The sequence below is a fragment of the Tachyglossus aculeatus genome, chromosome X1 (assembly GCF_015852505.1).
Source record: "Tachyglossus aculeatus isolate mTacAcu1 chromosome X1, mTacAcu1.pri, whole genome shotgun sequence".
Taxonomy (NCBI): Eukaryota; Metazoa; Chordata; class Mammalia; order Monotremata; family Tachyglossidae; genus Tachyglossus; species Tachyglossus aculeatus.
Window position 1 is genome coordinate 117,310,224 of NC_052101.1, and position 27,649 is coordinate 117,337,872.

At 63.7% G+C, this 27,649-nt stretch overlaps 1 protein-coding gene across 1 annotated transcript; it reads right to left on the bottom strand.

Annotated features, from left to right (window-relative positions):
- NOTCH3 (notch receptor 3) lies at positions 1 to 25,929 on the bottom strand. Its single transcript, XM_038740501.1, has 34 exons — positions 25,818 to 25,929; positions 22,580 to 22,661; positions 17,485 to 17,627; positions 16,892 to 17,227; positions 16,170 to 16,292; positions 15,798 to 16,031; positions 14,581 to 14,736; positions 13,997 to 14,182; positions 13,018 to 13,131; positions 12,647 to 12,760; positions 11,882 to 12,115; positions 11,645 to 11,755; positions 11,327 to 11,519; positions 10,691 to 10,836; positions 9,901 to 10,014; positions 9,619 to 9,738; positions 9,217 to 9,369; positions 8,736 to 8,964; positions 8,189 to 8,390; positions 7,948 to 8,101; positions 7,566 to 7,750; positions 7,306 to 7,438; positions 6,954 to 7,205; positions 6,533 to 6,645; positions 5,804 to 6,366; positions 5,199 to 5,519; positions 4,895 to 5,055; positions 4,491 to 4,710; positions 4,200 to 4,284; positions 3,880 to 4,042; positions 3,048 to 3,352; positions 2,800 to 2,947; positions 2,438 to 2,535; positions 1 to 2,256 (listed from the first exon to the last, which is right to left on the bottom strand). The coding sequence occupies exons 1-34, from the start codon at positions 25,891 to 25,893 to the stop codon at positions 1,123 to 1,125; spliced, it is 7,101 nt and encodes a 2,366-aa protein (XP_038596429.1). The 5' UTR covers positions 25,894 to 25,929; the 3' UTR covers positions 1 to 1,122.
- Positions 25,930 to 27,649: the final 1,720 nt, after the last annotated feature.

Consider the following 27,649-nt stretch of genomic DNA (forward strand, 5'->3'; position numbering starts at 1 on the left):
GCGCACTAACTACAAGTTTATTAGGCAGGCAGCTTGCGGGGAGCGGCAGCTACAGGGTCTGCTCACAACAGGAGACAATATTACAAAAATATCCTAAAAATAATCCTTCTATTTCTGGCAGGGGTCGGAGGACGGGCAGGCGTGGGGGTGGGGGTCCTGCTCCCCTCTCTTTGCTTCCAAGGCCCCCCCCCCGCCCAGCACATATATTTACATAAAGATTTTCATGAAATGTACGGATTTTCTAGCGGAAATGCTGACCTCGCCCGTGGGGGGCTTAGGCTACATCCACCCACCCACACAATCCCAAATCCTTCCAGGAAAGGTGGCAGATCAGATAGGATCCCAGAGCTGGTGGGGTTGGGAGTGCAGCAGGGTGTTTTGTGGCGGGGGGTGGAGGGGGGGACGAGAGGGTGCAAACGAGCCCCCCGCCCTCAACCGCCACAGGAGATGCCAAAAAGCCACGGAATAAATTAGATCTGGAATGTGGTGAAGTGGAAGGGATGGCCGAGGGGAGACAGGGCAGGGAGAGGGTCACAACTTGGGTGCCACGCCGCCCCCCCCCCCCCATCACAAAGTGGCCGCAGGCTCCACGCCCGCCCCTCCTGCCCAGGGGCAGGGGAGGCCTGTGGCGTACTCACACAGCTGTGTACCCAGTACACACGATACAGTGGCTGGGCCCTTGGGAGCCCAGGGGGCAAGGAGAGGCAGAGGGCAGGTTAGTAGGGTGGCAGGGGAGGGTCATGAGGGACGGGAGGGTATCGGAGGGCCATTCTCCATATATATATTTTGTAAAAAAAAAATAATAAGTTTGTTTAAATGACTTTGTTCTATACAAAATGTAAAAAAAAAATACTTGTGTCAGAGAGATGGAAATGATAGTCGAGGGGTGGGGCGGCGAGAGAGAGAGAGAAAAGGAGGAAGAAGAAAGGTGGCAGCAGGGGGCTATGAGGACCCCAAAGAAAGAAGGCCATCCGTCCCCCGTCCCCCGCCCGTGCCCCCCTAGACTGCCTCAGCCCCCCACCCCAAACTTGGCCTGGGGGCTGAGGCTGTCCCCCCGGACGTACGCCTCTGAGGACAAGCCCCGTTCTGGGGGCTGGGGGGTTGTGAGGGGGAAGCATGGCTTCATGCGAACACTTGCCTCTTGGAGCCTGCCTCGGGCAGGGGTGCCAGCTGGGTCTGGGGGGTCGGGGCCACAGCAGGGCTGGGGGTGGAGTCAGACCAGTCTGAGAGCGAGTGGGGGGAGGGACTGGACCACTGCTCAGGGGACTCTGGGGAAGGAGTCAGGTAAGGGTGCTCACTGGGCACCCGCAAGTAGTGCTTCGGGGGGCTGCCCTGGGCGGAGGGCACATAGCCATGCTGGGAGGGGGGTGTGGGGTACTCCTCGGGCCCCCCAGCCCCCGGCGGGAAGTACTGGGGGGGCCGCTCCTTGGGGGAGATGGGGGCCCCGGCCCGGGCCGGGGGGAGCAGCTCCTTGGGCCCCGGCCCAGGCTGGGGAGTCAGCAGCTGGGAGCTGTGGGCCAGCGGCAGGGGCCCAGGCAGCAGGAAGGAAGGGCCGGGGGGGTGCAAGTTGGGGTGGGAGCCCCCAGTGGGGGGTGCCGGGGGCAGCCGAGCCCAGTCAAAGGGCACGGACACAGGGCTCACCAGGCCAAGGTTGACCACGCAGCCCCCAGGGGGCCGGCCCAGAGCGCCTCGCCCGCCACCCCCGCCCAGAGGCAGTTCTGCCAACTGGGCCAAGGACACGGCGTAGGGCCCGTCCAGCAGCCCGGGCACCAGTGGGGTGGAGGGGACGGACAGCGGAGCTGGGGGGAAGACCCCCGGGGAGGCGGGGGGCCCCCCGTAGGGCCGGGGCGAGTCCAGGGAGTCGACAGGGGACAGGGTGACCGAACTCTCTAGCAGGGGGCCCGGGCAGTCCAGCGTGAGCTTCTTGCTCCGCCCTTTGGCCCCACCTGGCCCTGCCCCGGCCTTGCCTGGGGGACGCCGGCTCTTCTTGCCCCCCGGTGGGGTGGGCTTGAGACCGGGTAAGAAGGCGCCCGCTGGGCAGAGCAGGGGCGAGAGGCCATGGGGGCCAGCAGGGCTGCGGGCCGTGTTATACTCCTCTAGCAGCCGCACAATGTCCTGGTGCAGCCGCTCTTGGGCCACGTCCCGTGGTAGCCGGTCCAGGTGGTCCGTGATCTCCCGGTTGGCAAAGTGATCCAGGAGCAGTTTGGCTGCCTCGTAGCTGCCCTCCCGGGCCGCCAGAAACAAAGGGGTCTCCTCCTGAGGAGGGCAGCGGGAGAAGGGGCGGGGCGGGGGGGTCAAGAAAAGTCAGCCAGGAGCCGAGGCACCGGCTACCCCGCTGAGGAGGGCAGGTGACAATGGCGGTGGAGGGGGAGGGGGAGGGAAGGAGGGGAAGGACAGGGAGGGAAGAGGTGGAGGAGGAGGAGGAGAGAGGCCTCACCTTACTGTCCTGCATGTCTTTGTTGGCCCCGTTCTTGAGCAGGGCCACAGTGGCCTCCACATTGTTAACAGCGGCAGCCCAGTGCAGCGCAGATTTACCTGAGGGAAACGACAAATTTCGATCTCTTCCCTGCTCCCCACCCCCATACATCCAGTGGCCCCCAGGTCTCCACAGAGCACCCCCCGTCTTGGGGAAGATGAACAGGACTCCACCCTGCTCTGGCCTCCCCCGCTAAAGGCATCTGGGCTGATTCTCATGCCAGCGGAAGGACTGGGGAGGGAAGGAGAGAGGGACGGAGGGGAGGTTGGGCTCACATGCAGGTAGCCCCTCCCCTCCCTGCTCCTCGCCCGACCCCCCCATACCCAGTTCATCCACAGCATTGACGTCGGCGTGGCAAGCGATCAGCTCTTCCACCATCCCTTCCACTGCCAGCCGGGCCGCCAGGATCAGCGCCGTCGAGCCATCCACCATCCGGGCATCCAGGTCCGTGGAGCGGTTGCGGATCAGGATCTGGGGGGGAGGGGGTGGTGTCAGAGGAATGGAAGCGGGGGAGCAGGACCTGACCCGCCCCGTCCAGCCCCATCCACGCCTCTCCGGCAACGCGGCCCACCTGGAAGACCCCCTGGGCATCGGCGGTGACGGCAGCGTGCAGGGGCGTACGGCCGGTGTTGTCTTGGGCGTTGGTGTCGGCCCCGGCGTCCAGCAGCCGCTTGGCGGCATCGGCCCGGGCGTAGCGGGCAGCCAGGTGCAGGGCGGTCTCCCCGGTGCGGTCGGTCTGGGCACCCAGCTGGGCCCCCTGACATATCAGGTCCGAGATAATGTTGGCCGAAGCGTCCTCCCCTTCCTCCTCCTCGGTCAGCGCCGGCTCCAGCGCCCCTCCGCAGAATGAGGCCAGCATCAGCGGGGTGAAGCCATCTGTGGGCGCAGAGGGCTGTCAGGTGTTAGGTGAAGACTTCCTCTCCCACCCTCAATGCACAGCTCCAGAACCTGGGGATCTTTTGCGCCCTGCCACCCGTCTCTTTCGCCACCCCCGCCCAACCCCACACCCCGCAGGGGCCCGGTGGACTGAGCTTGGGCCCGGGAGTTAGGGGACCTAGCCGGCTTCCAGTCCCGGCTCTGCCACTGGCCTGCTCTGTCACCCAGGTCACTCGAACTCTCTGGGGCTCAGTTTCCTCATCAGTAAAAGGGGGAGAAGAGAGACCGGAAGGCCCGTGGGGGACAGGGGCTGTGTCTGGTCTGACAGCCTTGGATCTACCCCGGTGCCTCGCACATAGTAATGGCTTGACAGATGCCACCGCTATGACGACGATGACGACAGTGACGACCCCTACCGACTGCCACCAGAGGCATGCTGGGGACACGGAGTGCTGGGGGCCCGGGGCGCCGGGTAGGGGGGAGAGGGTCCGGGACGGCCGAGGGCGGAGTCAGCGCAGGGGGCTCACCGGGGCCTCGCACATTGACATCCACGCCGTCGGCATCAAAATCGCCCTGGGGGGGAGTCAGGGCCATGGAGGGGGGCATGCGGATGTCAGCCGCCACCAGGTGATGTTGGGTCCACTGGCGACAATCCACAGGGTTCTCCGCCTCCCCGCCAGCCTCCGCCTCCTCCTCCTCCTCCTCCTCTTCCTCCTCCTCCTCCTCCACCTGGGGGAGGGGGAGGGCAGGGACACAGCTCAGGGAGGGAGGCAGGAGCCCAGGGCCAGGGGTGGCTCAGTTGGGGCTGGCATCCTGCCTGGGAGAGGTAAGCCCGGGGGTCAGGTACCTTCAATCTCTTGGCCTCCGGGCACTGGGTGTCCAGCCAGTCCTCAGCCGACTCGCCCATCAGGCTCTCGCCCTTGGCCATGTTCCTGAAAGAGACCAGGCGGGGGGCAGTTTCGGCAGTGCCGGGGCTGAAAGGGACGGAGCAAGGGGCCCGGGAAGAACAAAACCCAGACCCGGGGAGCTGAGGAGGGCACGTAGCTAGGGAAAATCGGGAAGGTGGGACCAGCGGAGCATATGGTGTGAGGGTTCCCGGGATAGGGTGGGGCTCGGAGGGAGTCGGGGAGGGTCTCACTTCATGCCCAGGGCATCCTGGCCCACGGGTTCCCGCCGGCCCTTGTTGCCAGCCTCCTTGTTGAGCGCGAAGCCCTCAGGGAACCACAGGGTGCTGTGCTCCCGCTTGCGTCGCGCCACCAGGACCCCGAGCACCAGGATCACCAGCAGGATCACGGCCCCCACCACCAGCAGGGGCAGAAGCCGCAGCCCTGATTCGGGAGCTTGTCCCGGTGGCTCTCCTGGAGGGCGACGGGGAGACGGACGGACGTGAGGGGTGTCGGAGGAGGGGGATCCCCGATCTGCCCCAACCCCTTCTCTTCCGGCTCCTCCTCCTCCTCCACCGCCCCCGAACCCTCTCACCGTCGGGCCTCTCTTCCCCCGGCCTTCTCCCTCCCTCCCTCCTTCCCTCCCGCCCACCTTCACCTTCGACCCGCACAGCCTTGAGCGGGTAGGGGAACTCGAGCCTCTCGACGGCTGACAGGGCCCCCAGGTAGTCGGCGGCGCTCTGGGCATCGGGAAAGCAGTGGTGACTGTTGGGGGCCTGGGAGCACAGGCGATTGTCTATCTCCAGCATCACCAATGAGCTGTGGAGGGTGGGGGAGGAAGAGGAGAGTGGGACGAGACAGATGAACCAGGGGAAGGGGGTCCCACTAAGCCAGCACCCCTGCCCGCCCACCCTCTGCCCCAGTCGATCCTCCCTCCCTCCACCCCCGCCCACCTCACTCACCCAATGACCTCAGGTGCCAGCTCCCGGCGGGGCCGGTGACCAGAGCGATAGTAGGGAAAGACCATGAGGTTTCCCTGGGCGTCCCGGCGGAAGCGCAGGGTGGTCCGCAGGATAGCGCTGAGCCGCTGCAGGAAGCTGGCACTGGAGCGCAGCAGCTCCTCGGGGGGCAGCAGCACGGTCAGCACCAACACGCCCCGGGCCAGCAGCTCGGGCACAGCACTAGCACAATCCAGGCCGTCCCAGCCGCACTCCTCTGTGTTGCAGCCCTGGTCGCAGCGCCCATCCGCAAAGTGGTCGGAGCAGTACTTCTCGTACACGGGGCTGGGAGGGAGGGAGGTTTCAGCGTGAGGGGGCATGAGGCTGGGGGACCGAGGGATCGGGGAGAAGCCAGGGGCAGGGACCAAGCCGGTCCTCCCCCGGTCACTTCCCCCGAGCCCAGAGATCGTGTCTGGGGAAAAAAGCAAGAAGGTTCAGGGGTGGGCAGGAATTGGTTCTGCTCAGTCTGGGGCTCCAGGGAAAGAAAAGTGAGCGGTGCGGAGGGGAGCCAAAACGGGGAAGGGGTGACTGGGGGAGGGGAGGGGATCCCCATGCTGCGGGGTCCTCACTTGCAGCTGCGCTCCTGCGTGTGGCAGTCAAAGTTGTCGTAGAGACAAGCAGGGGTGTTGCAGGCTGGGTCACAGCGGCTGTTGTTGAAGAGGCGCCAGCATTGCAGGGCCTGGCACTGGTGCCAGGGGTCGTCCACGCTGAGGGAGCAGTCGCCCCCGTCCCACTGGCAGGCGGGGGAGTTGCACTCGCGGTCACAGTAGCGGTCACCCTTCTTGTCCCGGCAACTGGGCCGGGGGCAGAGCGGCTCCTCTGGGGGCAGTTGGGGTGGGGGCTCCAGAGCCACCCGTCTCCGCCCCTCGCAGCGGGCCCCCTCCCAGCCCGGCGGGCACTGGCACAGGTAGAAGGGGGCGCGGGACACCTCGTGGCAGGTGCCCCCGTGCCGGCAAGGGGCTCCCGCGCAGCTGCTGTTGGCCCGCAGGCGGCAGGAAGGCCCGGCCAGACCCGGGGGGCAGGTGCAACGGGGCCCCAGAGGGGTGAGCTGGCACGAGCCGCCGTTGAAACAGGGCAGGTCCCGGCACGACTGCCACTGAGTGGGCCGTTCGCAGGTCAGACCTGAGAACGCCTGAGAGAGGGGAGATCGACTCAGTGGGCACCCCCCCCCCCCCCTTGCCCCCAGTCTGGGCTCGCCCTGACCCCAGGGACGTCCCTCGGCTCCCCCGGGGCCCCGCCCACACCCCACAGGTAGGGCAACCCCTGGCCGCCCCCCACCCCCTCCCCACCTTCCATACCAGGGGGCAATGGCAGGTGTATCCCAGTGGCGTGCCAAGGCTCAGCTTACACTGGCCCCCATTGTGGCAGGGCTGAGATTCACACGGGGTCACCGGGTTCTGGCAGCGGCGCCCTGGGAGGAAAAAGGGATCATAATGGGGCTGGGGAGGTGGGGCTCTGGGGAGTGGGATTCTGGGGAAACGGAGGGCGATGGGAGCCCAGTGGGGGGGCAGGGCACTTCGTGTGGTGAAGCCCCAGTTCGTGGCAGTGATGCGCAAAGTGGGCACCGGTTTGAGTCTCTCCACCTTCCCTGCCTCAGAGGAGAAGCCTCTGGTGGAGCCCTGGCCTCCAACCGGTCCTCTCCTTAAGGAGGCTCCGTGGGAGCCTTCCAGCCCCAGCTCCACCCCCTCGGAGAAGCTCTGCCCCCGGTTCCACCCTCACCAGAGAAGCCAGGCTTGCACAAGCAATGGAAGCCGTTGGCATCCTGCAGGCAGTCGCGGGTGTGGGCGGCGTGGCAGGCCCCGGCCCGACACTCGTTGAGGTCCCCCTCGCAGCGCCGGCCGGTGTAGCCGGGGGGACAGTTGCAGCGGTGCCCCCCAACCTGGTCCACACAGGTCCCGTTGTGGAGGCACTTGGGGCCCTGTTCCCCGGGGCCCCAGGCACAGTCATCCTCGTTGATCTCACACAGGACCCCTAGAGAAATGGGAGGAGCAGCAGGGGAGAGCTCGCTCACAAGTGTCCCGAGTGCTCCTCCCCTCCCTCCCGCTCTGCCCCCCACCCGGCGTCCCCTTACCCAGTGTGCCCGGGGGGCAGGAACAGACGTAACGGCCTATGAGGTCAATGCAGGAGCCTCCATTCTGGCAGGGCTGGGACTCGCACTCGTCCACCTCGCTCTCACAGTCTGGACCCTCGTAGCCGGGCGGACACTGTAGAGGTGAGATGAAATGGTCACCCTCTCCTAGCGCAGCACTTCCATCCCCTAGGAAGCTCGCCCCCCACCCCCACCCCACCTTCAGAGCCCCCTCCTGTCCTCCCCCTCCTCCTTGCTCTCACCTCACACATGTAGCCCCCCATATAGCCACGGCAGGTGCCCCCATGGCGGCAGGGCTGAGTGGCGCAGTGCTCCACCTCTTGCTCGCAGTAACTGCCCGTGTGGCTGGCCTGGCACACGCAGTAGTGGGTGCTGCCTGTGTCCACGCAGCGGCCCCCCGCCCGGCACAGCTGGTCCAGTCGCACCCCTGGTCCCAGAGAGGATCCCGTCCATCAGAGGTGCTCCAACCCCCTTGCCGCGGCCCCGGCCCTACGCTCTTCACCGGCTGTGGCCGGAGACCCGGGAGTCCTCGTTCCCGCCTCCCTGCCCTTCCTGGGTCCCCCGGTCACCTGAGAACAGGACCTTAGCCCGGCTCCCCCGCCCCACCCCCCACCGGGCTCTCACCCCTCTGAGCCGCAGCATCCTTGCAGGAGAGGCTGGGGATGTCACAGTAGCGGCCGCTCCAACCGGGAAGGCAGTGGCAGGCGAAGGAAGCCCCGGTCTGGGCACAACGGCCCCCGTTCTGGCAGGGCGCCCGGCTGCACCAGTCCACCAACGTCTGGAGAGGAAGCCTCGTCAGCTCCCGGGCCCCGGGGTCGCCGGCCCCTTGCCCCCTCCCACCGTCCCCTCAGTTTCCCCGGCTCACCTGGCACTGGGTCCCCGTGTAGCCCTGGGGGCAGGAGCAACGGTAGCTCTCTACCCCATCCACACAGATGCCACCGTGCTGGCAAGGCTGGGAGAGGCATTTGTCCACTGGGTGCTGGCAGTGAATGCCGGTGAAGCCAGGTCGGCAGTGGCAGGTATAGGAGTTGATCCCATCGACGCAGGTTCCCCCATTGAAACAGGAGCTGTGAGGAGGGGGCGGTGAGGCCTGGCGGCTCCTTGCGGTGCACCGGGGCCCCGTCCCCTCCCCACGGGAACCCCGCGGTAGAACCCCGGATGGGCCAGAGAGGAAGAGGCCCAGGATTCCCTAAATTCTCCGGGTGCTGGACTTCTGAGTCCAGTTGGCCCACGGGGACAACCAGATAGACACAGACCACCCCCACCGCCACGAAGTAAGGCCCGGGGCCACTCCGGGGCCAGCTGGGCCCCGGATGCTCTGCCACAGCCCCCTTATCGCTGGGATCACCTCTCACCCGTCACCCAGACACATGCACCCACCGCCCCGCCGAAAACCGACCCCTGGGGCCTACCTGTCGGTGCAGTCTTGGATGTTGTGCTCGCACAGGAGTCCCCCGTAGCCAGGGGGACAAGTGCAGGTGAAGCTGGCCACATAGTCCGTGCAGGTAGCCCGGTGGTGGCAGGGGGAGTTCTGGCACTCATCAATCTCAGTGGCACAGCGGGGACCCGTGAAGCCGGGGAGGCAGGTGCAGGAGAAGGAGCTGATGCCATCCTGACACGAGCCACCATTCAGACAGGGATCTGCAGGGCGGAAGTGGGTATCAACAGAGGAGCTGCTGCGGCTTCTCCCTCCCCGCTGCCCCTCACCCACACCACCGCCCGACCTTCTCGCTGCTCCGAACCCCGCCGGGAGTGTGGGAACAGAGAAGTCGAGGGGCAGGAGCGGTTTCCCCGGCCCGGTCCTTCCGCGGGTCAGCAGCCGCCTCGGGCTGACGGGCGCCAAAGCCGGAGGTCGGCTCTAGGGAAGGGAGCCCATCTGGGCCCGGCACTCACTGGGGGCACAGTCGTCGATGTCGCTGTCACAGGTGGGCCCGGTGTAGCCGGGGCGGCAGGCGCAGCTGAAGCCGCCATGCAGATTGGTGCAGGTGCCCCGGTGGCGGCAGGGACTGTCCTCACACTCGTTCACATCCAGCTGGCACCGGGGACCTGCCAGGGGTGGGGGACCCAGGTCAGGTGGCTGCGAGGGCAACCCGTGGGGGTGGGGAGAAGAGGGGAGTCGGGATGGTTTCACGGCCCGGCGGGAGCCACGAACCTTCGAGGAAAGAGTCTGGGAGCCAGTGCTCGGCCCGGGTACATCCCGGCCTGGGCAGTTACCCCAAGGTCCACCGGGGGGCGCTACTGTGGGCCCAGAGGGGAAGGAAGGGAAGGGGAGAAGTGGGGCGGGAAGGGCCGCACCTTGCCAGCCTGGAGCACAGGTGCAGGTGAAGCTCTCAAAGTCTGGAGTGTGCTCACAGTGTCCCCCGTTCTCACAGGGGTTGGGGGTGCAGGGAGACAGTACATTCTCACAGTTGCGGCCTGCCGGAGGAAAAGTCGTATCATGTACATGGGTGGGTGTGTATCAGGTGAGCCACCCCAGCCCCCAGTTGAATCCCAACCTCTGATCTCCAACCCACCTTACAAACCCAGTCCCCCCACCTCCTTTCCCCCCCACCGCCGCCGCTTTAGCTGCACCCGTACCGGTGTAGGGCAGGTGACAGTGACAAGTGTAGCTGGCGATGCCATCCACACAGAGCCCCTGATTGAGGCAGGGGGCTGAGGCACAGTCGTTGATGTTGGTCTGGCAGTAGGAGCCTGGACAGAAGGAGACACCAAGGGGTGCAGAGTGAGGGAGGGGCAGTGGGATTAAATAATAATAATAATGATGGTATTTGTTAAGCGCTTACTGCATGCAAAGCACTGTTCTAAGCACTGGGGGGATACAAGGTGATCAGGTTGTCCCACATGGGGCTCACAGTCTTAATCACCATTTTACAGATGAGGGAACTGAGGCACAGAGAAGTTAAGTGACTTGCCCAAAGGCACACAACTGACAGTTGGTGGAGCCGGGATTTGAACCCCTGACCTCTGACTCCAAAGCCTGTGCTCTTTCCACTGAGCCACGCTGCTTCTCTGATTGGAGGTGCAAGAGAAAAGGTGTCCTGAAGGGGGGAAGGGGAGAAGGGTGGGAGGGAGGAAGAAGGAGAGGAGGAGGGGAGGAGGAAAAGGAGGAGGAAGAGGAGGAGCAAGGAAGGAAAGAGAGAGAAGGGGAGGAAATGGGAAAGGAGACAAGGGGAGTCCTCTAGACTCTAAGCTCGTCGTGGGCAGGGATCGTGTCTACCATCTCTGTTGTACTGTACTCTCCCAAGCACCTGGTACAGTGCTTTGCCCACAGTAAGTGCTCAATAACTACCATTGATAGATGGAGGAGATGGGAGGAGAGAGAAAAGAAGGAGAGAGAAGGGGAGGGGAGGGGCGAGGAGGGACATACCCTGGAATCCCTCCCGGCAGGTACAATGGAAGCCATTGACATAATCGGTGCAGGTGCCCCCAGCCTGGCACGGGTTGGATTCGCACTCGTTGCGATTCTGATCACAGTTGGGGCCGGCCCAGCCTGGTTCACACTCACACCGGTACCTGGAGAGGGGCATGGGAAAATAATAATGACAATAATAATAATAATAATGTTGGTATTTGTTAAGCACTTACTACGTGCCAAGCACCGTTCTAAGCGCTGGGGTAGATACAAGGTAATCAGGTTCTCCCACGTGGGGCTCACAGTCTTCATCCCCATTTTACAGATGAGGTAACTGAGGCACAGAGAAGTTAAGCCCAAGGCCACACAGCTGACGTGTTGGGGTCGGCATTAGAATCCACAACCCCTGACTCCCAAGCCCGTGCTCTTTCCACTAGGCCACGCTGCTTCTCATCAGAGGGGCAGCTGGCACTGGGGAAATCGCAGGAAGACTCGGCTCATGGGGGTGCGGGGAGAGATCGTTGAGGAAAGGGCATGGGGGAGAGTGGGATGCGGAGCTGAAGGGGGAGAAATGAGTCCGACAGCACGTCCGGCGAAGAGCAGCAAGAAACGTGGAGAGACTGGGAGGAGGGCTGGGGGAGGAAGACCTACCCACTGAGATCATCCAAACAGGTGCCGTGGGCACAGGGGCTACTGCTGCACTGGTCGCGCTGAGTGTGGCACAAGGGGGGCAGGAAGCCAGGGGGGCAGAGACAGCGGAAGCCGTTCTCTCCATCCACACAGGTGCCTCCGCCCCGGCACGGATTCGAGGCGCACTCATTAATCTCCACATTGCACAGGGGCCCTGGATGGGCGGGAGGGAGAGACCCTTCTTGGTGCCCGCCTAGCCTCACTTCCCGCCCACTCCCTGACCATGCTGCACCCTCCACCCCCAACCCCTTCAGCCTCAGGCGCCTCCTCCCCACACACCTGTGAAGCCAGGTTGGCAGATGCAGTCGTAGCGGTTGATCCCGTCCCGGCACACGCCATAGTCACAGGGGTTGCTGGCACAGTCATCGTTGTTTACCTCACAATTCACGCCTTCGGAAGAAAGAGCGTCGTCAGCCGCAGCTCCCGGGGCTCTTTGCCCCAGGAGCTCCGGCCCCTCTTCAGTCAGCCCGCTTGCGAGCCGGTCCCCAGGTGCCACCCTCGAGCTCCCGACCCTACCTGAGGTGCCCAGCGGGCAGTAGCAGAGGTATTTGTTGACCAGGTCGATGCACTTGCCACCGTGCTGGCAGGGGTTGCTGTGGCACTCATTGAGCTGGTTCTCGCAGCGGTAGCCGGTGTAGCCCGGGGCGCAGGCGCAGGAAAAACTGGCGATGCCATCCAGGCAGGTCCCGTGGTGACAGGGGTCCGGGGAGCAGTCGTCCACATTCTTCTCACACAGGGGCCCCTCAAAGCCTGCACGGGTAGGGGCAGGAGGGTTATTCAGCGGCACATCTCCGGCTTTGAGGCTGGAAGCCCAGGAGGGCAACTGTCACACAGAACCCCAGGCTGGGCGGATCTGGGGGCCCTTCACTTTTAGTCCAAACTGGCAAGGTTGCCCGGTGAGATTAAGCTCAGCTTTTTAGGGCTCCCGGGGCCTCCAGGAAGATCAGCTGGAAGATCAGCTCCAGGAAGTGAAGCTGCGTGGCCTAGTGGATAGAGCCCGGGCCTGGGGGTCAGATGGTCATGGGTTCTAATCCCGGCTCTGCCACTTGTCTGCTGTGTGACCTTGGGCAGGTCACTTCACTTCTCTGGCCCTCAGTTCCCTTATCTGTAAAATGACTTGTGAGGCCTATATGGGACAGAGACTGTGTCCAACCCAATTATCTTGTATCTACCCCAGTGCTTAGAACAGAGGCTGGCACACAGTAAGCACTTAACAAATACCACAATTATTATTATTATTATTATTATCAGCCAGGGGTAGTGGGCATTCTGCTCGCTCACCCTCCGCACAGCGACACTCATAGCCGTTGGGCCGATCCACACACTTGGCACCATTCTGGCAGGGTGTGCTGGCACACTCATCAATGTCCAACTGGCACATGGCACCACTGAAGCCTGGGAGGGAGGGATGCAGGGACAGAGGGATGGAGGAAAAGCGGGGGGGATGACGACGGGGGCAGGGGGGCAGGAGGAAGGGGGGAAGGAAGAGGTCAGAACTGCCAGTCACCCGTGCCCTTTCCCACGCTCCCCAGATGTCTCCGCTACCCAAACTCTTGTCCCGTCGGCAGTCCCACCCGCCTCCCCCAGAGAAAGGAGAGGACCCTGGTCCACAGCTCCTTTCCTGACGGGTCCGGTCCCCTCGACCCACTCACCAGAGGGGCAGGTGCAGCTGAAGCCATTGACCCTGTCCCGGCAGACACCCCCATTGACGCAGGGGTTGCTCTCGCACTCATCGATATTCACTTCACAGTATGTGCCGCTGAAACCTGGTGGGAGGGGGAGTAAGCGAGATTGAGCCAACCAAGGGGGCGGGGGACAGGGCAGACCGGGGAGAGAGGGTTGTGAGACGTGCGGGGGGGCAGGTAGGAGAACCTGTCCCAGACAGTGGGGGGGGCTTCGGAGAAGTGAGATCACCTGGGCCAGCACAAGACCACAACCCTCCCACTCATCTGCCTGACTTTCCCCGTCCCGGAGTCCCAATCTGCTCCCGCTCCCCCAGAGTCCCCTTCCATTCTAGCCTTTCCCCTTTTTCATCCCCTTCCCCGCTTCGCCCTTCCCTGGGCCCCGCCTGCAGCTGGGGCTGGGGCTGCCCCCCTTTGGGGGGGGACACAAAGGAATCCGGGACCTGGCCCCTCCCCCAGGGCATTAGCATGCCGAGCACGGTCACCGCTGCCTGCCACCGACGGACTGTCTGCGCCTCCGCGCCGGCCCGCCACCGCCACCGCCCCGCCGGCCACCAGAGGACCAGCCCCCAGGCGGGGCCCCTGGACGGGGGAGGGGTGGGACCGGCCAACTGAAATAGGGGAAAAGTGGAGAATGGGGGCGAGGAGAGGAAAAGGACGGGCCACCGATCTGAACTGGTCTTGTGTGATGGGGTCTGATCCTCTGCCCCACCTCCTGCCCCGCCCTCAGCTCCCCCTAATGAACTCTCGGGGGTTATGGGGTGGAACTCGCTGGGAGCCAAGGGTGGGGGGCTGCTTAGGGGAGACCCGGGACCAGACCTTCCCTGGTCTGGCCCCACCCACTCCCCCGGTGAAACTCCTCCCGCTCACTGGCCCTTTGCGCTCCCTTTCACGTAGGGAACGGATTCCCACCGAGCCCCCGCCCACTTCTCCCAACCAGCCTCCTCACCTGCCATGCAGATGCAGGTGAACTGCCCGATGCGGTCCAGACAGGTGGCATCATTGTGGCACGGCCCCGACAGGCACTCATTGATGTCAGTCTCACAGCGGGGCCCGGTATATCCACGGCCACACTGGCACTGGAACGAGCCCTGGGTGTTCACACACTTCCCAAAGTGCTCACACGGGTTGGCACCTGCCAGATCATAGGCTAGTGGGCATGATGCCATCAATGCCCCCTGGCCCACCTCTGGGTTCTGCACCCTTTGCCACCTCACCTTCCCACTGCCCCTCCTGCCCAGTTTTCCCTCTAGCCTTATCCTCTTCATTCAATCAATCATATTTATTGAGCACTTACTGTGTGCAGGGCACTGCACTGAGCGCTTGGAAAGTGCAATTCGGCAACAAAAGCCACTTCCCACCACCCTTGGATACTACCCTCTTTCTGCCAGCCCCATCTCCTGCTCCCTGCCCAAGCCCCTGCTCCATTATTGGAAGCTGGCACTCACCCTCCTCTCTCCCACCTCAACTGGCCAGTCCCCTCTGGGGTGACTGACCGCTCCATCTCCTGGGTGCCCTCCCCCGGATCCTCACCGATGGAACACTCGTCCACATCCTGATCACAGGCCCCCCCGGTGAAGCCTGGGGGACAGGTGCATATGGCACGTCCATTGACGGGGTTGGTGTCACAGATGGCATCCTCGTGGCAGGGGTTGCTGACGCAGGCATCATCCAGGTGGCACAGGAGCCCTGCAGGGGCCAAAGGCCTGGGTGTAACCCACTCCCCACCAACTCCATCGCTCAATGTCTGAGGAATAAAGTGTGCGGGCCGGGGGCAGAGCCTCTGTGCCAACGGGCAAGGGTTTGGGAGTAAATCACAACTAAGCGACTGGTGGGGTGGGGGAGAGGAGATGGGGCAGAAGTTCCTAGAACCTTAGAGCTGGAAGGGACCTTGAGAGATCACCCAGTCCAGCCCCCTGCCTCCAGGCAGGTGAGTAACGAAACCACCAGACAGACGGCTGCCTCTACTCTTTTCTTAAGGATCCTCAGATGAGATTGAGACTTCACAGCCCGGGGTGGCTTCAGACTTGTGGGCGCCGAGGCAGGGAAAATTTTGTGGCCGCGCCCTCGTCCATCCACCGTCCACCAGTCCGTCCCGTTCCCTGGCCTTGCCCTTCCAAGTCCCTGGCCCCGTTCCGTATGATGTCACCGAGGTGTGATGCTGTATGTGCACACGGCATAACGTGATAATGTCATATGGAAACCCATGGGATCGTCCCAACTTAGGGCGTTTCTCCGGAGGAACCCCTGAAACCCCTTGCTTCAGAGCTCCCCTCTCCCCAGTCCCTGAATTGGGCAACCACTTCCCAATTTTCAAAGCCCCGCTGCCCCCATGTGGGCCCAACCAGAGACAGATGCCTCGTGGTTCGTTGGCTTGCCGTGAAAAGTCAGTCCCACCATTCCCGGTTTGGGTTTTCTTCTCCTGACAGGCAGTCCTTCCTTAAGTCCAACACCTGACCTTCTCGAATTGAAGCCCAGTTCTGCTCGTTTGGCTCCCAGTGGATTTGGAGGACAACTGGGCAGTATCCTTGACCTTCTCTTCTCCAGGTTAAAACACCCCCATTCCCCAAACTTTTCATTCATTCAGTCGTATTTATTGAGCACCTTACTGTGTGCAGAGCACTGTACTAAGCACTTGGGAGAGTACAATACATCATTCCCCTCTTCCCCTATTCCCTTCATTCCCCTATTCCCCAAGCTTTTCTTATGGGACCGAGCAACCCCTCATCCCGCACAGCCGAGGGACGCACCTGTCTTGCCCATGGGGCAGGCACAGTAGAAGGAGGCTACACGGTCATGGCAGGTGGCACCGTGGAAGCAGACGGCCGTGGCGCAGTCATCGATGTTCTCGCTGCAACTCTCACCGGTCCAGCCGTTCACACAGACGCAGCTGTGCCCCCCGTTGGTGTTGAAGCAGGTGCCGCCATTGTGGCAAGCATTGGGCTGCAACTGGCACTCATCCACATCCTCTGTGCAAAACTGGCCTGAGAGGAGGGAGAAAGAAAAGTAGGCGACATCACCCAGTGTTTGCCAGGACTTGGGTTACCCAGCTTGTGTCCAAGTCAGCTGTGCCCCCCACCCACCTCGGCTCCCCTAGTAGCCGCGGCTGCCCCTTCCCATACCTGTCCACTCAGGAGGACACTGGCAGTTGTACGTGTTGACCCCATCCACGCAAGTGCCTCCGTTCATGCAGCGATGGCCAGGACAGTCGTCCATGTTCACCTCACAATTGTGCCCCTCAAACCCTGGTGTAGGGGTAGGAGGGAGCGGGAGGCGAGGGAGGAGGAGGAGGAGGAGAAGGAGGAGAAGAGGGAGGAGGGAAGACAACAGTTGCTGGTCACCTGGCAGGGCTCTCCAGGGGGTGAGCTCGGGTTGAAAGTTGGGGAGCCATCCAATGGGGAGGAAAAGCCGAGAGCAGAGGTGACCCCAGAAGATTCCTGGGGACCTGGACCCAACGCAGTTCCGAGGCAAATTTAAGCACCCCCCACTCCCACCAATTACACACACACACCCCACCCCCCCACCCCCACTACCACCAAAGCAGATGTTAGGGCTCTGGGGGAGGGGAGAGCAGCAGGGCCAAAGAGCAGAGAGTTGGCTGCTGGAGAACTCCTCTCTGATTGTTTCCTTCCCGGCACACAGCCCGGCTTCCTGCCCACTTCCTGCAGCTTTGGTAGGGAGCTGGTGGCTCCGGGCCCTGGCCAGAGGGCACCGTGCAAGAGAGGAGGACGAGGAGGAAGAGGAGGTATCCGGGCGGGGAAGGTGGGTGAAGGAAGACAAGGTTTTCCCCGCTACCGCCCCGCCAACCCCCACCCCGGTCCACGGCCATCAAGCCACCCCTCACCAGGCAGGCAGGCGCAGTCGTAGGTCAGCTCTCCGGTCTGGCGGCAGGTGCCCCCGTTGAGGCACTGGGATGGCGTGCAAGGGGTGTAGAAGCTCTCACAGAGGGGCCCAGTGAAGCCAGCCTCACACTGGCAGCGGAAGGAGCCCGGCACGTTGAGGCAGGTGCCCCCATGCTGGCACACGCCCCCAGCCCGGCACTCGTCCACGTCACTGCGGCAATTGCGTCCCTGGTAGCCGAGGGGGCAGGTGCAGTTGTAGCGGCCGTTGGTGTTGGTGCAGCGGGCGCCATTGGCACAGGGGTTGTTGGCGCAGGCGTCAGTTAAGGAACAGTCCTGGCCTGCAGGAGGTGGGGAGGTGGGGAGTGAGGAAGGTGAGTCCCAGACCCAGGGAACTACCCTGCTCTGGGCACGATGTCTCACTGAGGAGCCCAGGGGAAGCGGCCCCAGACACATGAGTCCTAGTTTCACCCAGATGTGGGTCCTTTGGCCTCATCTGCCCACGGACGGGGGTGCGGGGCGGAGGGGGAGGCAGGCTTCGAGGAGCACCACCATGTGCCTTGCCCTTCTCAGGTCCTTCCCCTCTCCCCTTCCTCACCTCGGAAGCCCCGAGGGCAGCTGCATGTGTACTGCACGGTGCCTTCCAGGAGAGAGCTCTTACAGATGCCCCCATTGGCACAGGGTGAGCGGTGGCAAGGGTCCTGAAACTGGCATCGCTCCCCGATCAGCCCCGGGCGACACCTAAGGGACACAGGGACACCCAACGTTGAGTGGTGGGTTCCGGAGGGGTGGGCGGTGGGGGAGAGCGGAGGCCGGGGGCCCGGGATGGTCCCGGCTCGGGGTGACATTACTTCCCATCACCTGCTCTTGCTCTTCCCAAGGCAGGCCCGGAAGCTTGCAGTCTTGGTCCTCACCAGGGGAAGAGGCACTGCAGCGGGGGAAAGGAGAACTCAACCAAAACCCAAAGAAAAGGGCGGGAGGTGCCAGGAGGGCCTCAGCAGGGAGGGAGAGATGGAAGACAGCGAGGAGAGGGGGGCAGCCAGGGGGCAGAAGATGTGGCTGAGAAAGGAAGTGAACAGGAGCAGAGAGGACTGAGGGCAGTCGAAGAAGAGGAGGAACAAGAAAAAGCAAGGAGAAAAGGGGAGGAGGAGGAAGAGGAGGAGAAGGAGGAAGAGGGGGAAAGGGAGGAGGGAAAGGAATGAAAAGGGAGCTGTGAGGGGAGGGGGGGAAGGCAGGTCATAGTGGAAGTTCAGGGTCAGAGCTACGAGGGGTTGGGCGGGGCGGGGCGCCCGCGGGAATCCACTCCTTCATCCCAAGAGGCTCTGAGTGGTGACAGTGGGGATCAGCAACTGTTCCAGGACAAAGGAGAGGGGGTAAGGGGGGAAGCCTAGCCCCTCCCCAAAGGCAGCCCAGCGAGGTCACTGCCCAGAGCCGGCGGCGGCTTAGGGGATTTCACAGGCCGTTACACCCAAGGAATTCGGGAGGCTAGGGAAGGGGCTAAGGGGGTAAGGATGGGAGGGAATAGCGAATCCGCCCAAAGCAGCAGGGTGGGAGAGGGACGCACTGAAGACGGCGGAGAGGGAGGGGGGGGGACAGGGAGGCGGGACAGCAGAGAATCAACCGAACTGCCGAGCGCAGGGCCTGCCTGATGAGCGTTAGTGGAGGCAGCAGGAGGCCACTGGGGCTGGGGCTAGGCTAAGCAAGCCGGGCTAGGGTGTGTTCAGAGATGAGAAGGGGTCATGAAGGGGATAGAGGGGACAGGAGGGAGACCACAGACTTGGCTGGGTGGCAAGGGGGCGGGCGGGGAGAGCGGGGGAGTGCGGAGCCCGCTGGGCAGCCCCAGCCCCACAGCTGGTTTGCATCAGGCACAGTGGCTCCGGTTTCGGCTCCTGGGGAGCAGCCGGGCGGAGAAAATGGCATTCCCATGCACAGCGGCCTCTAGAGAGGCCTTCGAGCGCTGAGACTCCCACTTCGGCCCCCCAAAAGACCTGCGCCCACCTATCTGCCCCGCAATCGGGACTCCGGCTCGCGCAGCCCCTCCTCAAACCCTTCAAGGCAGGTCCACGACAGAGGGCCTTACCTCCAGTAACCCTCCCGCCCAGGTGCCCCCGAGGCCCACCCCTGCACTTAAAACCCCCCAGAGCCGCCTCCGCTAGACTGACTGGGTTCCCCGAGAACCACCCCTTGGCGGCCACACCCCGCACACCAACTCTTTCCCATCCCCAAGCCCCTCGGAGACCCTCCCCCCTCCCCGCGGTCCCGCCCGCCCCGTTCAGCCGGGACAAGGTCAAGAGCCCGCGCGGCCCAGCGGGGGGCTGGGGGAGGGGGGCAGCTCCCCTCCCCCTTCGCTTCCCGCGCAGAAAGTAGGAGGCAAACCCCGTTACCAGGGCAACCGCACAGGCGACAGGGCAGCCGCGCGGGACAACGGACTCCCCCAACCCCGGCGCCTGGACCCGCGGGGGGCGTGAAGGAGGGAAGGAACTTCACCCTTCCCGCCCGCCCGCCCACCTGCACCTTGGGTGGGGCAACCACCTCCCCGGACCCCGTGGGGACAGAATCATCAATCGTATTTATTGAGAGCTTACTGTGTGCAGAGCACTGTACTAAGCGCTTGGGAAGTACACAAATTGGCAACATATAGAGACAGTCCCTACCCAACAGTGGGCTCACAGTCTAAAAAGAATCACTCTAGCCCCTCGAACCCTGAGGTGTTGGGGGGAGCACCAACCCCTGAGAGGGAAGGCATTCCTTTCCCGCCTAGGCCTTGCAGGGGGATGGTGGAACGACCCTCCCGTCCTAACCCCTCGAGAGGGGAGGACCCCCCCCCTCAACCTTGTTCCCCTGGGTCTCAAGGACGGGGGAGAGGGCGCAATACACCCCTCTTTATATTGGAGGCTTTGTCCAAGCGTCCTGACCCTGAACCCCGCGGGATAAGAGGGAGCAGGGTTGGGATTGGGGGACTCCGCCTCCGCGGGAGGACCTGGACCAGGGATTGGGGAGGGAGCTTCGGCACAAGGAGATGAGGGGGAGGCGGCTCCTGGCAGCCTGGGAGGTGGTGGGGAGCGAAGATGGTTTCTTAATGGTGATAGGGGGCGGGGGGGGGGGGGGGGGAGCCCCCCGCGGGCAGGAAATAGCGGAGGCGGCGGCTGGGGCCTGGGAACGGCTCCCGCCCGGATTAGCAGTAACTCGAACCAGACCTCGGTTTAGCAGGGGGCGGAGGGGGCTCGGGGAGACCCGGGTTGGGGGGGGGGGGGAGGCTTCCACAGTGCCCAGCCCCGCCCCCCCCCGAAAGGCTGCCCCCAGTCCCCGGCTCCGAAAATCCCGCCCCCCCGCTGCCCTTTTTCCCCCGGGCACCATCGTTCCTTTAGGCCCCGGCCGGCCCTCGTTGCTCGCCACCCACGTGTCCCGGTGGTGGCCCCGGGCTCCCCGGGTTTGGGGGGCACGGCCTGTGGGTGCTCAGGACCCGGCGCGGCGACCCCCCACCCTCCCACCCAGAGAAAGGGGGGTGGCGGCAGGGGAGCCTGGGATCCCCCTTCCTCGCCCTGTGCTGACTCAGCCTGTCCCCGCCAGCGCAGTCCTGACTCAGTGCCCGCGAGGAGGGCCAACGAGTCCGGGCAGGAGGGAAAGGGATGGGGAGAAGGGGCGGGAGAAGAGGCGCAGCTCCCTGGGAATCGGGGGGCCGGGAGACCCGCAGCACAAGGGCTCCCTTTTAGTCGCCCCCCGAGGTGGGGAGGTGTCGGGATGGAAGAGTGCCGCGGCCTGGCCCCACTAGAAGAGGGCAAGGGTGGCAAAGGGCGCCTCGGAGGGAAACGCGTGGCCGGGGGCGGGGGGGGGGGGGGAAACGGGCAAGGGGCGAAAAAGGCAGGGAAGGCTACGCTGAGCTGGAGGAATTAGTGGGAAATGAGGAGGGGACACGGGGGCCGAGAGAGACGAGGAGGGGGGGAGGGCACCGCCCGAGGCAAGTTCTCACGCTCGAGTCACAGCCGCAGCCCCCGCAGCCCCAGCGCCCTCCAACCGGTCGGTCCGGTTCCGGGCCCTGCCCCAGCTCCGCCCAACCCTGGGCCCTCCCGAGGACGTGCGCGGCCTTCGCGGCCGCCCCCACCCCCACCTTCCCGCCCGTTCCCAGGTTGGCACTGGGGAAAGAGGCCAAGAGCCCCTCTTGGATGGAAGGCGGGATGCCCCGAGCAAAGCTGGTTGGGGAGTGGGGGGGGGGGGGGGGGGTGCGATGTCGGGGAGCAAGCGGCGGAGAAAGAGCTGGAGGGAGAGGAAGCGGCGGGGGGGCGCGGGGGTGGGGGGGGAGAAAAAGTGAATCCTGATCCCGGGGAATCTAGAATCCAGACCGGGCGGCCGTGCTCGCCGGTGATTCACCTGTTCGGGGGCGGGGCCGCTGCGGGCTCATCCACCTGTCTGGCACATTCCAGAGAACACCGCAGAGAAGGGCGGAGTCGGAGGCGGGGCCGGGAACCACAGGGAAGGAACCCGCCACAGCTCACCCACCGAAGTTGGGGACAGCACCACGCGGGAGCCGGCTCCCTCCTTTCCGACGTCTCCCCCCCCCCCCCCCCCCCCCGCCACTCCCCACCCCCAGCCTCCGTCCCGCAACTCTCTAGGCACAGAGACAGGGATCTAAGATGCCCCAAGCAGTCACCGGGCCTCTCTCCCCTGGGTGCCGTTAAAATACGGGGGAGGGAGATGCCCACGACTGTTCGGTAGGAACGTCCTGCCATGTGCGCAGGGGCACGGAGGAAATGGGACTTGGTGGTGATGAGGTGAGAGACGGGGCAAGGTTAGACACTCCCCCACTCTGGGGAAAGGAGCTAGGGCAGCAGTGTCCTATTCATTTCCTCCACCCCTTTGCTGAGCTCCTCATGTGGCCTCCCCAGCACCGAACTACTCAAAGAAGGACCTCTGCGGAGTCAGAAGAGTTTACTAAGCCTGGAATTTCACAGTTAGGGTGGGAGAGGAGGAGAGAGAGGAAAAGGAAGAGAGGGAGGGAGGGGGAAAGGGGGAGGGAGGGAAGACAAGAAGGGATGGGTAAAGGGACAGAGGGAAGTTAGAGGGAGAGGGAAGGTGGGAAAGGGGAAGGGAGGGCGGGGGAAAAGAGAGAAGGAAGGGAGGGAGGGAAGGAAGGAAGGGAGGCAGGGAAGGGAGGGATGGAGGGAAGGGAGAGGGAAAGGAAAGGAGGGAGAGAAGGAAATAAGAGGCGGGAGAGGGGAGGAAAAGGGGAAGAGAGAGGGAGGGAAGAAAAAGAGAGAGAGGGAAGGAAAGGAGAGATGAGGGAAGAAAAAGGAGTGAGGGGAGGGAGAAAAGGAGGGAAGGAAAGGAAAGAGGGAGGGGGATGAGATGGTGAAGGGCGATAAGGAAAGAAAGAGGGAGGGAAGGGGAAAGGAGAGAAGGTGGGACTAAGAGAAGGAAGACAGGAGGGAGGCAAAGAGGGAAGGAAAGAAAGTTAAACTTCCTTACTTCAGGCCTGACCCCAACCTCCAATCAATCAATCGTATTTATTGAGTGCTTACTGCGTATAGAGTACTGTACTAAGTGCTTGGGAGAGTACGCTATAGTGGAGTTGATAGAGGCCCTCTAGAGCTAAACTGTTCTGCTTCCAATGAGGGCAGAATCTGACTCGACAGTCCCACCATGACATCCGCTTGGTGCCCCTCCCCTTCACCTCTCCTCATTTCCCATGTACTCACACACAAGCGGCCTCCCCATTAGAGAGCAGGGTACAACGGCCTCCGTTCTCACATGGCCTCACTCCGTCGAGACACTGGGCAGCTGTGGGAAGGGTAGAAAGGGAGGGGTTAATTTGGCAGACACTTCATCAGTTCCTGTATCTTCCCCTCATCACCTTGCCCTGCCCTCTGCTCACCCTCAACCCTGGATACCCATTCCAACCAGGAGTTTTGAGGAGTTCTCTTCAGCAACGGAAAATTAAGGCACCGAGAAAGGTTGACGGTGCCAGAGCTAAAAGATCCCAGGTATCCTGCCCTCATCCCTAAATCCCAGTGCCCGGGTGCTTCGCACCAAATCCTTGGGTCATCTTTTCTTTCCCCTGGGTCAGCAGGTGGAGGGAGGAGCTGGTGGAAGTTCTTGGGGTAGGGGACTGAGGGTTCAGGGTGCCCTCCTTCCTGTCCACCAGACCAGGAAGTTCCCACGGGCCACTGCCCTCCTTCCCACCCCCAGCTGTTTCGGCAGCAGAAGCCCCATTGTGCGTTGCAGCTGTTGCTGCCACCTGGGGCCCTGGTCCCCCTCATCCCCCCCCCCCCCGCCCCCCACACCCTGGCCCAGCCCCTGTTCCCCTGGCCCTGATGGGGAGGTGGGGGGCGGGTGCCTTTGTTCAGTGGGAATGTGGCCAGGGGTGTGGGAGGGAGGGAAGGAGCTAAGATTGTACTCCTGCCTCCCCCAATGCCCTGCCCCTCCTTCAGTCCCTTGGCCAGCCAGATGAGTTGGCTTTAGCCACCTGGGTTTCAAGAGCCGGAGAGGTGAAAGGAATTTAGGCGGGCCAAACACCTGAGTCCTAAGAGGGAAGTACTGAGGCCCAAATCGAAATCAAAAACCAAATGGATCAATAAGTGATCGCGGGAGATTTATACGCTTAGTTGTGTGCCCCACGAGATCCAAAGGGGGCAGGGATTGGGGCAAGACTGGACCGGGGCCTGTGTATGCCCTGTACAGAACCCAGCAGTGTGAGTGTTCGCTCCCAAGTGTTCCCTCCTCAGCTCCCTTAAATCGAAGCTTCTTCCCTCGTGCGGGAAAGGGAGGGAGGGAAGGAGGGAGGGACGGATGGGCTGGGCTGTGGGAGGCAGCGCCCGGAGCGGGGACGCTAAGGATCAGCGTATTCTCCTAGGACAAGTTCACACAGGAGCTGGAGACCTCGTTCCAGCCCGGGGCCAGGGAAGTCACGGGCTCCGATTGACGGAGAGGCCGGTGCCCGATCTCTGTCCCGGGCCCGGAGCCCCCAGCCCAGCCGTCTTCCCTTCCCTCCCCTTCCTCCCTTCCCATCTCCGCATCACCCCTGGAGATCTGGCCTACGTGTCCCCTTCCCGCTGTGGGCCAGGACCACGTCCGAGCCATCCCGGCTCCAAAATTAGCCCCTGCCCTAATGGCCCCTGGTCCACGATATGATAATGCCCAGGGGGCCCGGCCCTTCGCCCGACGCCTGGGAGGCTGTTCAGCGCAATCCCCCTGCCCAGCCCGCTCCTCCAGCCCGTCTCCCTCATTCGGGCTTTTGTTACCAACTCTCGGCCGTCGCCACCGAGGAGAAGAAAGCGGGGGGCGGGAGGGAGGAGGTCGGGACTGGGGCTAGGCGGGGGCTCAAACGCTCCCCCCCCCCCGCCCCCCGCATCTGGGCTGCGGCTCCGCAGCTGCCACCTCTCCCCCTCCCCTCTCCTGCCTGTTCGGCCCGAACGGGAGAGAGAGAGTGAGAGAGAGAGAGAGAGAGAGAGAGAAGGAGGGAGGGAGGGAGGGGGGCACATTCCGGCATTGTCTCTGGGAAGAAAGAAAGGGCCGTGACGAGGGGGGCGAGGGGGCTGGGGCCGCAGGGGAGGGGAGAGAAGAAGGATCGGAGAGAAGGGGAGAGGGGAGGGGACAGGGTGTCTAGACGGCCGGGTATTGTCCCCGGAGGGGGGAGGAGTAAAGGAATCGCGGTCCCCCGGGGTCAGGGCCCCCCAAGATGGGGAAGAAACCTTCGGCATTTCCCACCCCTCCATCTTTCCCGGAGAAGCACACGTGGGCGATCGCACGGGCCCCCTCGCCTCACCTCCCTCCCGCTCCACTCTGGAAGGCGGGTGGGAACGGGAAAAGTGGGTTAGGGGGCGTCTTGGGGAGGGAAGCGAGACTGAGGGAGGCGGGAAGCTCAGAGGATCTACACACAGTAACTGGAGCGCGGGGCGGGGCGGGGGGGGAGAGAGGAGTGTCGGATAAGGGAGCTTGGGGTTTTTTTTTGGGGGGGGGGGGGGCGGGAGCCCAGGGACGGGAGGAAGGAGGGAGGGAACGAATGAGCCGCTCCGGACTCCGCGCTCCGGTTCTTGTCGCCTTCCATCGATGGAAAGAAGTTTACTCCAAGTAAATAGAAAGTGGAGAACTTTTCTCCGATCCCCCCTCCCCCCTTTGCAGGTCCTCCCCCCTCCGCTCCTCTCCCCCCTGGGCCCCCAAAGCGGTGGTCCCCCGCCGCCGGCTCCCCGGCCGGCCGGAATGAAGGGGCCCTTTGTGCAGGGGCCGCGGGTCCCCCTCTCCCAGTGGCCGCCCCTCCTCTCCCAGTGCAGCCCCCCCCCACCCCGTGGGGGGAGGGGCGAGGGAGGGGAGGGGGCGCGGGGAAGGTCTCAGCGGAGCCCTCGCTCCCGGCCGTTCCCAGGCTCCGGCGCGGCCGGGGAGGGCGGGGGGGCGGGTAAAGGGGAGCGAGGGGGAGGGGGAATCAATCAATCGTACTTATTGAGCGCTTACTGTGTGCACAGCACTGTGCAGAGCGGGGGAAGCGCCCGCTGGCCCCGAGGGCGGTCATCCTGGGGGGGTGCACGGGGATCCTCCCCCGGGAAAAAAGAAAAGCAGCCCTTCGGCGCTCCCTCCCCTCGCCCCCGAGCCTTCAGCTGCGGAGCTGGAAGCGCCTCGGGTCCCGGGGGCGAGGAGGCAGAAGTTGGCGGTGGAAGCGGGCCCGGCCCCCGGGCTCCACCGCGGACAAGGCGCCGTGGCCCTTATAAGGCCCCCGGGCCTCCGCCTTCCCACGGTGGCCCTTATAAGGCCCCCGGGCCTCCGCCTTCCCACGGTGGCCCTTAGCAGGCCCCTGGGCCTCCGCCTTCCCACGGTGGCCCTTCTTATAAGGCCCCTGGGCCTCCGCCTTCCCACGGTGGCCCTTGGCCTCCACGTGCCCGGGCTGGGCCCCGCTCCCCTGGGCCTCCCGCCCCTCCGCCCCCCAGCTCGGGCCGGCCCCCTCACCTGCGGCGGCTCCCAGCCCCGCAAGCAGCGCCAGGGCCAGCAGGCTGCGGGCCGGGCCCCGGCCCCCGGGCTCCATCGCGCTCGGCCTGCGGGCCACGGCGCCTTATCCGGCCATGCTGGGGGCCAGGGTGGGGGCGGTGCGGTGGGCGCCGGAGCGAGTCCCCGGCCGCCGGTCCGGGCCGCCAACTTCGCCCAAGTGAGGCCCGCTCGGGCCCCGCCCCGCCCCGCCCCGCCCCGCCCTCTCCATCCCTCCTCCCGGGGGCGGATCCCTCCGCCAAGCTGCCTTCGGCCGCACTCCCTCCTTCCCTCTCCTTTCCTTCCCTCCCCTTTCCCTCTCTGCCCTCCCTCTCCCTTCCCTCCCTTCTCCTTCCCTTCTCGTCCCTCCCTCTCCCTTCCCTTTCCCTCTCTGCCCTCCCTCTCCCTTCCCTCCCTTCTCCTTCCCTTCTCATCCCTCCCTCTCCCTTCCCTTCCCTTTCCCTCTCTGCCCTCCCTCTCCCTTCCCTTCCCTTCCGCTCTCTGCCCTCCCTCTCCCTTCCCTTCCCTTCCCTTTCCCTCTCTGCCCTCCCTCTCCCTTCCCTCCCTTCTCCTTCCCTTCTCGTCCCTCCCTCTCCCTTCCCTTCCCTTCCCTTTCCTTTCCCTCTCTGTCCTCCCTCTCCCTTCCCTCCCTTCTCCTTCCCTTCTCGTCCCTCCCTCTCCCTTCCCTTCCCTTCCCTTCCCTTCCCTTTCCCTCTCTGCCCTCCCTCTCCCTTCCCTCCCTTCTCCTTCCCTTCTCGTCCCTCCTTCTCCCTTCCCTTCCCTTCGCTTTCCCCTCTCTGCCCTCCCTCTCCCTTCCCTTCCCTTTCCCTCACTGCCTTCCCTCTCCCTTCCCTCCCTTCTCCTTCCCTCCTCGTCCCTCCCTCTCCCTTCCCTTCCCTTCCCCTCTCTGCCCTCCCTCTCCCTTCCCTTCCCTTCCCTTTCCCTCTCTGCCCTCCCTCTCCCTTCCCTCCCTTCTCCTTCCCTTCTCGTCCCTCCCTCTCCCTTCCCTTCCCTTCCCTTCCCTTTCCCTCTCTGTCCTCCCTCTCCCTTCCCTCCCTTCTTCCCTTTCCCTCTCTGCCCTCCCTCTCCCTTCCCTCCCTTCTCCTTCCCTTCTCGTCCCTCCTTCTCCCTTCCCTTCCCTTTCCCTCTCTGCCCTCCCTCTCCCTCTCCCTTCCCTTCCCTTTCCCTCTCTGCCTTCCCTCTCCCTTCCCTCCCTTCTCCTTCCCTTCTCGTCCCTCCCTCTCCCTTCCCTTCCCCTTCCCTCTCTGCCCTCCCTCTCCCTTCCCTCCCTTCTCCTTCTGCTCTGCACACAGTAAGTGCTCAATAAATACGATTGATTGATGCACACAGTAAGTGCTCAGTAAATACGATTGATTGATCTGCAGTCTGAGTCGGTCTTGGTTGAATAAGATCCAAAGTTCAGTCTCCCAATACCTAGAATTGATTTTATTTTTTTTTTAATAGCAGGCCAAGCTTTGAAAGAAGCTTGCTATTTGTTTGGAAATGAATGTGCCAAAGGAGAAAAGAAGCTTTGGTTGTTCAATAAAAGAATGAGTAGCACTGGCTGTATATATCTCGGAGCATATATTTTCCCCCTTCTAGACTGTGAGCCCACTGTTGGGTAGGGACTGTCCCTATACGTTGCCAACTTGTACTTCCCAAGCGCTTAGTACGGTGCTCTGCACACAGTAAGTGCTCAATAAATGTGATTGATTGATTCTTGTCCCTCCCTCTCCCTTCCCTTCCCTCCCCTTTCTCTCTCTGCCCTCCCTTTACCTTCCCTCCCTTCTCCTTCTGCTCTGCACACAGTAAGTGCT